The sequence below is a fragment of the Penicillium roqueforti genome (genome assembly GCF_015533775.1).
Source record: "Penicillium roqueforti strain LCP96 04111 chromosome Unknown scaffold_45, whole genome shotgun sequence".
Taxonomy (NCBI): Eukaryota; Fungi; Ascomycota; class Eurotiomycetes; order Eurotiales; family Aspergillaceae; genus Penicillium; species Penicillium roqueforti.
The window spans coordinates 143,678-152,458 of record NW_024067609.1 but is presented as its reverse complement, the minus strand read 5'-3'; the positions used below and the strand labels follow the sequence as shown (position 1 = coordinate 152,458).

Here is an 8,781-nt window from a genome sequence, read left to right as displayed (position 1 = left end):
TGTACTTACAAAAGATGGTATTGAGCGGTGTCAAAGGCGGTCTAAAACTGGTAAGAGCTAGTCCCAATTAGGCGATAAAACCATTAAAATCAGGCATCCGACTGTTGGCCGCTATACACCTTCGTACAGGGTGCTAAAAACGGGAAACCAATGATCTCACTACCACTTCTTTGCGAGTAAGCCTTCCATTTTTGAATTTCTTTGATCGGGCCACGCATGAGCCTAAATTGTAAGGTTTCACGCTGATAATTCTTAGCCAACCCTTCTGGGCAACGACCATCTACAACGCAGGACTCGGTCCATCTCCACTTCGCGAGCAAGCGCTCAGCAGCGAAGTCTTTTTCGAGGCGTTCCAGTATTGCCTACGACCAGAGGTAAAACGAGTTGCTTCAAGGTTAGGCCAGAAGATCCAGGGAGAGAACGGCACTGCAAACGCCGTCCAATCATTCTATCGCCAATTAAAATGGGAGAAGGTTCAATGCAGTGATGCTGACACAGAGCCTGTGATCCATCGCATGCAATTACAACCATCGTTTAGCAGCAAGGTCGAGGCTGATGTGGTCGTCATTTCGACAAGAGGAGGCGGCTCCACGGCAGAATTGTAGGTCCTTTTTTGACTCGGCCAGTCCGGTTTGAACTTGGGAACTTGAGCTAATGACATTAAACAGGGATGAGTACCCAGCACACACAAGACGCGATAAAACCCCCGAGCTCGTCGAAGAAAAAGTCAAGACTACGTTCCTTGTCGACGCAAAGGGCGTATCCATAAGTCTGATCAAAGCCATCATCAAACCTACTGTCTCGCATATCGCAGATGCGCACAGGAAACGCGAGGTAACAAGCGCAATGCGGCTTAGCTCAAGTGGACACCCAGAACTGACCAGATTATTGATTGTCTAGACTGAGAATGACGCACCCGTGCCGATGGGCCAGAAAGTCGCGCAACCTAAAACGCGAACCGAGACGGCGATGAAAGTCGCGAGAACTGTGGGCTTTGGGTCTGCGGTTACTTGTGGAAAGATTGCGATGCTGCCATTCAAGAGTAAGTCAATATATCTACTTGCAGGCCTGTCTCGGTCTTGATGGACTACGATATCTGGCATTCATATCCGTATACTGACACGGGCGTTAGCTGTATGGTACATGAGCGAAACGGCATCGTACGGAGTTCGAGCTCTACAAGGGCTGGATCGCAATGAAGACAAAAAGCGCAGTCAAGACGTGGAAGAAGTGTCTGATGCCAACAATTCTCGGGGTTTAGATGAAGGTAAGGTTATGGACTTGCGAAGCGTGAATACCAGTTCTGACGATATATATGTTGCCACAGCAATCAACAGATCGTCTTATGACAGGGACGATGCTTATACACGTGCAATCACAGCTTCGGGTATGACTCGGAGTACAACTCAACCTCGCGATGGCGATAGGGTATCATTTGGATCTTCCCGCTCTCATTCGCCCGCACCTAGTGGCAATCGGGAATAGTTTTCAATTAATGATGTGAATCATTGGTTATTTGGACAAATTGGAAATACCACTAACTTTATAGCTAGATATAAGAGTACATATCTAGATAGAACACATCTCAATAGGTACTGTACCGGGACGTTGCTAAGTAAAGTATGTCCATTCGTATCTCTAGGCCTTGAAAAATCATCCACGTCATTCTTTTCTCAACAGACGAATCGGACCACTACGATAAACTAAATAAACTAGTTTTTGGCTCACCGCTCTAATCACCGCCTGTACAATTATGGCCTTGGCCTGTTGCACTTCTCCAAACAAACCAACGTTTCAGGGCTATTGTTCCTACAAAGCCGCCTACGACAGAAGAACAGAAACTATCGTTTCTACTTGAAATAGAGCAATGGCCAATGTAACTGCTTCCTAGCATGACAAAGTCTTGCTATGTCGATCAACCTATCTCCTAGTTACTAATTATTCCAGATATAACCACCTCTTTTCGTGCAAGATATGTCTGAAACTTCGACCCCGAAAAGCGTTTGCCGATAATCAACTACGAGCCAAGCGCGGAAAAGGCCACGCCGAGAGTGACCGTCGATTTTGCTTCGATTGCGGCTGCGAGAACAGGATATATCGACCAGGTGACTTCATTAAAGTAGACGGCCATGAGGAAGCCCCCTGCGCTTGTTGTGGAGAGAGATGTCGATATGGACTATACTGCATGTTTTGCCGCATGTGCGAGCCTTGTGTATATGATCTACCCCCGCTGCCTATATCCATAGTACTCTCCCCAAGTGAACTTGAGGAGAGTCGTTGTCCCCGGTGCCGGCATAAGGACCTTTTCACGGATTTGGGAAAGCCACCAGGCAAATCCCAGCCCGAGGACAAGCTGATGGCGATGAAAATGAGCGAATCCTAGGACTTTCATGGATTCAGAGGCAGCGCAGAGGGGTTTGAAGGGGACATCGCTCATGGGAATTTTTAGAGCCATTGCTTTGGCTGGAGTCTTGACTTTTAGACAATTAAGAACATGGTATAATACCAAGGTTTAGGCGGATATCTCACGCATTCGATCCCCGGTGCGCTCATTTAATCCCTTGTAGGCCGAGGTCTATTCACATATATAACCACACCAGAGATTATACATCAAAAAAGAAAAATGCTTCACGGCGGGCCCGCTAACATTCTGTAGAAGATTCACATTTATTAAAGGCAGAGTCAAGTTCGAAAACAGCAACTTTTCTTTGATTCGCAGCGAATCCCTTAGAAGCAGAAGACCTGGTCCTCCAGCTTGCTGACGGGGCGCGCCTTGGTGTATCCAAGAGCCTCGGTGGCCTTCTTCATCGCGCTGACCATGGGAGGGGGACCGCAGAGCAAAATCTTAACATCGGCAGCGGGGGCGGGCAGGCGCTCCTATAATAAAGCTTAATTAATACCGAGGTGGCACAGGCGAGCACAGCACGCAAACTTACCTTGATCATGTCGGGAGTCACAAAGCCAACACCGCCAGTCCAGCCCTCGGGCGGGTTGTTAAGAACGTAGTAGATGCGGAATCCATCATCCTCCTTCTCCAACTCCTCGAGCTGGTCCTTGAGCAAGATGTCCTCGGGGTTGACGTTGGCGAAGATGAGGTCAACCTTGGTGGTGTCGTTGCCACCGTTGCGGGGACGGTTGCGGATGATGGCCTTGATGACCTGCAGCATAGGGGTAATACCAGTGCCGCCGGAGATCATACCAATGTGGCGGCACATGTTGGGGGTGTACACCATGGCGCCCTTGGGGCCACGGACCTTCATGTTGTCGCCAATCTTCAGTTCGGTAAGATACTTGGAGATGTTACCCTGGGGGTAAGCCTTGACGAGCAGATCGAAGTAGCCGGCCTCATTGTCGGAGGAGATAGGGGTGTAAGAGCGGACAACCTCCTTGGGCTGACCGGCGATAGTGGCGGCGAGAGAGATGTGCTGACCGATGGGGAGGCCGAGGATATCGGTGGAACGGGGGAGGGCAAAACGGTAGATAGCGACATTGTGAGAGATCTCGTTCTTCTCCTTGAGGACGAAGTTCTGGAACTCGGTGGGGTTCAAGACCTTGCGAGGCTCTGCGACATCGGGGGTCAGCTTAATTCCTCACTCCAGTATTTGGACATAAAAAGATGCACGCACTACTGGTGCTGAAAACCAAGTAACCAGCCAGAACTCCAGCGACAGCAATTGCATAGGCGATAAACTCGGGCTTAATGGCGTAAACACTCGCGATGAGCAGGGCCGAGGGCACGAGGGCCGTGCCGATGTTGGCGAGGCTTGGAGGAATCAGCCATTGTTCGATATTACAGGAGAAGATCGACTCACCTCATTATGACAGAACTCGGACACTGTATTTCAATAAGACAGTTGCGATAGAAGCAGAAAGAGAAGAAGAAAAGGCGAGAGAGAAGATAAAAAAGAGATGAGGGGGCTCCGCCCAACGGAATTTCCCACCCTTTGGGGTTACGATTTCCCCGGCTTTCCGTGTTTACTTGGACTTACTTGGACTTGGACTTACTGGATTTGCTGGAGTTATTCGATTTACTGAGGCTATTGCCTTGCTTGACATCGCTTTTGATTTCTTCTTTTGATCATTTCCAAAATGCCCGAAGTACCAGAAGTCCCTGCCTTTAATCTAACGGAATTGGACCACAAGCTCCTGGCCATGACCGACGAGGAGTACGTATACCACGACTGGGAAGACCTAAAAAGCATCATCGGTAAGTATATTTCTCACTTGTGCTCGAACAATTCCCCTCATGCCATATGCCGTAATAGCACGAAATGACCTCGGCGCACTCAAGCGGAAGCCTTCCGATCTCCGCCGGTACCTGGCCTGGACACAAGAGACTAAAGTCCAGTATGGCACGATCATGAATTATATTTGCCAGCGGCGATTAAAGTGGGATTTGCCGCTGAACACTGCCAGCGGCACTGGCTCCGCGGTTATCCAGCAAAGCGGGACAGCGACCTTCAAGAACCCGCGTCCCTTTGCCGATCCCGAGGACTACAAGATCCTCCGCAATGACTGGCCCTATGGCCTCACCCCCGGAATCTCACATCTTGTCGTGTGGCTACGCACTCCTATCCCCGTACAATCCGATGAGGGCCATTTGACCGATGAATCTCGTGCAATCATCAACGGTTTTGTTCAAAAGACTTTCGTGCACCGATTGGCTAAGGATCCCCAAAACTTCTCGGACCCTGACTCCCATGTGCTATGGTTTAAGAATTGGGTTGGCCTACAGAGTGTGCGGGCCTTGGAGCATGTCCATATTTTGGTCCGTGATGTCCCCGAGGATATCATATTCGAATGGGTAAACGAGTGAAGTTGCTGGTAGGATTGTTGATAGATTAGAAGCATTTCGCTCCCGACAACATCGCTCGGGAAGAAAAGATGGAATTAGGTAGAGTTGAAAGGTTACAACTTAGTCAACCCGCAATAATGATCATAAGAGGTAGTAGTACACTAGTAGACAAACCATGCTACCATGAAGGTGCAGGTCCATTCTCACCTTGAGGTCTTGTCTCGTACTCGATCTTTACCTGATCCGTGCGATGAATCTTACCTGCCACATAGGCCTCTTTCCGGAGTTGATCCGAGTTCAAAATGCTTTCTTGGCTGCCGCTCCTTGTAACCCTAATATCCGTGGTCATGAGGATATCCTCGTCCTCGCGAGTATTGCTTGCCGATTTCTTCGTGGGTCTATCCGTGTAAGAGCGCAACTTTCCGCTCTCGTATCGCGCGTGTGAGCTCCAGGAACGTCTGCCTCGAATCATTTCATAGATCGGACCCAAGGTTGGGATGCAGGAGGCCATTATGATGATGTTGGACTCGACGCTGATAGATGAGACGCCGATATAAGTTTTTGTGTCAAGGCCGGAGAAAAATAGGACTTAAAACATACCTCGTCCATATAACAAGATCTGCTGTTGCATCTATTATGCCGTGTCAGTGATATATATCTCATGTTATGCACTTAAAGCAACTTACATGTTGAGTCTTCCGTATTATATAGACCTGGTAGCTGTAGACACTTAATAATAGCCATTGCACAGGCTCTGTGTAGACGATCAGCTACTTTCTCTAGACAATAACATCAATCAACCTACACGGCGCCCAACCCCAAAGCCGCACACAGGGCCAATTTTTTCTGAATCGACATTTGAAGTTGTAGCAATACCACAGTCGGGTAAACTGCAAGATATAGATCGACCCCCGCCGACAGAACTGAGAATGTTTAGTTGCTGGTTTGCGAAAAGTATACAGTCCAGAAACATACCTCCAGTGAAGATTGCATAGCCCACCAAAATCTTGGTCGAACGACATTTTGCCCCCTCACTCATGAGATGTACCTTCCATAAAGCCCGGGGAGGATCACACATGGTGAATAGAACGATGATGCAGATGGTGGATGTCACGAACACCGAGGCTGTCAATATCCATAGCCATACTCGGCTCAAGCGGCTGGGATTCATGATGCGATTCAGGAGAGCAGCGATTGCCAGTTTTGGAGTTGTGAAAGACATGATTCCTAGTGCAAAGTTTGCATAATTAATGACTAGAATACGTTCGATCAAGTCAATCCCGCCTTTTTCCATCAAGACAGAGGTATGGCTTCCGTAGCCTAAAACGACGTTCACCGTGGTGAGAATTGTATAACTGGTGACCATAACCTATGTAATTGGTATCTGGCGTATCTCAAAATCAACTAGAAGGTACATACCATTGCCACCAGGACAATATAATCATCGAGTCCAATGTTCCTCAACACTCGGACTCGGATATAAAATCGTAAGGATACCATCACCACGCTTACACTGAAAAAAGCCCAGAAGACCCCTAGAATACGTGGACCCTTTGTCTGGTTTATGTATTCAGCGTCCATGGTTGCCATGATAGAGAGTAGCGACCGATGTGTTCCTTATAGGAGAATCACGGTTTTCTCTGGCCTTAAGAGGACCAAAAAGAAATGTGGAGAAATGGCCAGCTGAGGACATATTATTTCTAAAAGAATTTGTACTTAGGTACTATTGTTATAGCACGTACCTACGGGATCATAGAGCGTCATGTTTAGCTGAGTTGACCAATCGCTTCCCTAGAAAAATCAGGGTCCTAAAGCGCTAGGATCGCGATTGGCTTAACAACAAGTCCATAGTTTTGGCCCCCAGACGGTACGGCCTTAGCGTGTTTTCACAAATTACTCCATATATTGCCTCGTTTATTATAGTACTAAGTACAAAAGTACGCACAATAAGATAGTACCTTTGAATCCGAAAAGCCCCGGTCCCGCTAAGTAGAACCCTGGAAAGTAATTCTCGTATTATGTACCTTTGATTTCCTGTCGGATTCATATGAACCAGTCAATGCGTGTATTGTTCGTGGATCCAATATCCTTGCATTATGCGGAGCTGTTAAGAGCTCTAGCCCTGGAGAATTCACTCGGTTAGATAATGACTGCATGGGTCATAGAGTTTAGCTCAGTAGAAGCAATAACCAACCAATTGTGGCTTAAGGTCGCTTAACCTGGAACAAAATATGACACTAATGTATGTACTAATGTACTAGGAGACAGGGATAGTGATCCTGTCAGGGGGTTGGCAATTTTACTAGACAATATATGTTGGCAACTAGAATTTAGTAACATGAGATTGTGTTGTTGAGATACTTCTTGACTCCCACTTCCTCTTCTACATATACATCGCAGCAAACACAGTCCATCATGGCGTCCAATGCAACCGATGTAGAAGGTCTTGCTCTCATCTCAAACCTGCCAGATACCGTGCCTGATCTCCTTGAAACGGTTGCGAGTCATGGCAAAGACCTCCTTGCCCAGGACCCCAAAGCACGGCTTAAGCTACTAGAAGCCGTCCAATCGTTGGCTTATGCATTGGAAACCCCCCGAGAGGCAATCATTCGACACTGCTGGTCTGAGGTGTGTTGTAACCACCATAATGTGGCCCAAGACAAGTTTGAAACTGTTTCGACTGACGGGTATTGCATTTGCTTAGTCTACGAGTTATGCAGCCATAGAGACCGCTGTTGACATACATCTATTCTCTGCTCTTGGAACAGATGACAGACCGAAGACTGTCAATGAGCTTGCTGAGGCAACCAGTGTGGATCCAATCTTGCTCGGTCAGTAGTTTGTTTGTACGCCAGCAAAACCCAATATCTGACAAATCGTGTAGGGCGACTGATGAAGCATCTCGCTGCGATGGGAACAATAACCGAGACCGGCTACAACGAGTACAGCCCGACTGGCTTCTCAAAAGTCCTTATTGTTGAAAGATATAGCGATGCATTTCCGCTCATGTAGGTTGATAGTCAGAGCTCCATACCCTCAACCCCGACTAACAAGTTCAGGACACGCCGTTTCACCAAAGGTATTATGGCTCTACCGACCTTCCTCAAGAAAAACAACTACCAAAATCCCACAAGTCCGACAGATACAGCATTCCAGATGGGCTATGAAACAGACATAGGCTTCTTCGGACATTTGCAGCAAGAACCGCTCACGGCAAAGCAGTTTAATAATCACATGTCAGTCTACGGGCAAGGCCGAGTACGCTGGATGGATCCCGGCTTCTACCCGGTCCAAGAGCGGCTTGTGGACGGCGTCACGATTGGCGAGGACGATGTCCTGCTCGTTGATCTCGGAGGCAGTTTCGGCCATGATCTATCCGATTTCCGTCGGAAATGGCCTGGCCTCCCCGGTCGTCTGGTGCTTCAGGATCTTCCTGAGGTGGTGGTTTCGGTTAAGGATCTACACCCCACGATTGAAGTTACTGCTCATGATTTCTTTACTGAGCAACCAGTCAAAGGTACAAAAACGGAAGACTTTCCCCTGACCATGCGTATTGAAATATTGAGCCCATCGATTGCTGGCATATACTAACATTCTGCCCGCATAGGAGCCCGCTCGTACTACTTGCATTCTGTTCTCCATGACTGGCCTGATGAGCTTTGTCGCAATATCCTCGCTAATACAGTAGCTGCTATGAAGCCTGGTTATAGCAAGGTGTTGGTGAACGAGAATGTGATTCCAGACACGGGGGCTTATTGGGAAACCACAAGTCTGGATTTGATTATGATGGAGATTGGATCTGGTGAGCGTACAGAACACCAATGGCATGCGTTGTTGGAGTCTGCTGGGCTGAAGATTGTCAAGATTTGGACTGCGCAGCGGGGCGTGGAGAGTTTGATTGAGTGTGAGCTAGCTTGAATTGTGAAAACGCTGTAAAAATTATGAAATGAAATCGTTTTGTCGCATTTATACAGTGCCAGTCCACA

The 8,781-nt window shown here is 47.9% G+C and overlaps 5 protein-coding genes across 5 annotated transcripts; 3 read left to right on the top strand and 2 right to left on the bottom strand.

The window, feature by feature from the left end:
* Nucleotides 1-150: 150 nt before the first annotated feature.
* LCP9604111_9350 (uncharacterized protein) lies at nucleotides 151-1,485 on the top strand (the record flags this gene model as incomplete). Its single annotated transcript, XM_039077595.1, has 6 exons — nucleotides 151-176; nucleotides 257-601; nucleotides 669-834; nucleotides 901-1,042; nucleotides 1,133-1,267; nucleotides 1,328-1,485. The coding sequence occupies 6 exons, from the start codon at nucleotides 151-153 to the stop codon at nucleotides 1,483-1,485; spliced, it is 972 nt and encodes a 323-aa protein (XP_038924711.1).
* A 1,242-nt stretch (nucleotides 1,486-2,727) lies between these two features.
* LCP9604111_9349 (cytochrome b5 reductase family protein) lies at nucleotides 2,728-3,817 on the bottom strand (the record flags this gene model as incomplete). Its single annotated transcript, XM_039077593.1, has 4 exons — nucleotides 2,728-2,877; nucleotides 2,937-3,562; nucleotides 3,627-3,763; nucleotides 3,813-3,817. 4 exons carry the CDS (start codon nucleotides 3,815-3,817, stop codon nucleotides 2,728-2,730), a joined length of 918 nt encoding a protein of 305 aa, XP_038924710.1.
* A 272-nt stretch (nucleotides 3,818-4,089) lies between these two features.
* On the top strand, nucleotides 4,090-4,816 carry LCP9604111_9348 (GIG1 family protein; the record flags this gene model as incomplete). The annotated part of the gene is made up of 2 exons (XM_039077592.1): nucleotides 4,090-4,207; nucleotides 4,266-4,816. 2 exons carry the CDS (start codon nucleotides 4,090-4,092, stop codon nucleotides 4,814-4,816), a joined length of 669 nt encoding a protein of 222 aa, XP_038924709.1.
* Nucleotides 4,817-4,973: 157 nt separating this feature from the next.
* On the bottom strand, nucleotides 4,974-6,376 carry LCP9604111_9347 (uncharacterized protein; the record flags this gene model as incomplete). The annotated part of the gene is made up of 6 exons (XM_039077591.1): nucleotides 4,974-5,328; nucleotides 5,396-5,426; nucleotides 5,482-5,549; nucleotides 5,601-5,718; nucleotides 5,771-6,164; nucleotides 6,215-6,376. 6 exons carry the CDS (start codon nucleotides 6,374-6,376, stop codon nucleotides 4,974-4,976), a joined length of 1,128 nt encoding a protein of 375 aa, XP_038924708.1.
* An 834-nt stretch (nucleotides 6,377-7,210) lies between these two features.
* Nucleotides 7,211-8,713, top strand: LCP9604111_9346 (uncharacterized protein; the record flags this gene model as incomplete). Its single annotated transcript, XM_039077590.1, has 5 exons — nucleotides 7,211-7,423; nucleotides 7,500-7,626; nucleotides 7,680-7,803; nucleotides 7,855-8,312; nucleotides 8,403-8,713. The coding sequence occupies 5 exons, from the start codon at nucleotides 7,211-7,213 to the stop codon at nucleotides 8,711-8,713; spliced, it is 1,233 nt and encodes a 410-aa protein (XP_038924707.1).
* Between the last annotated feature and the right edge of the window lie 68 nt (nucleotides 8,714-8,781).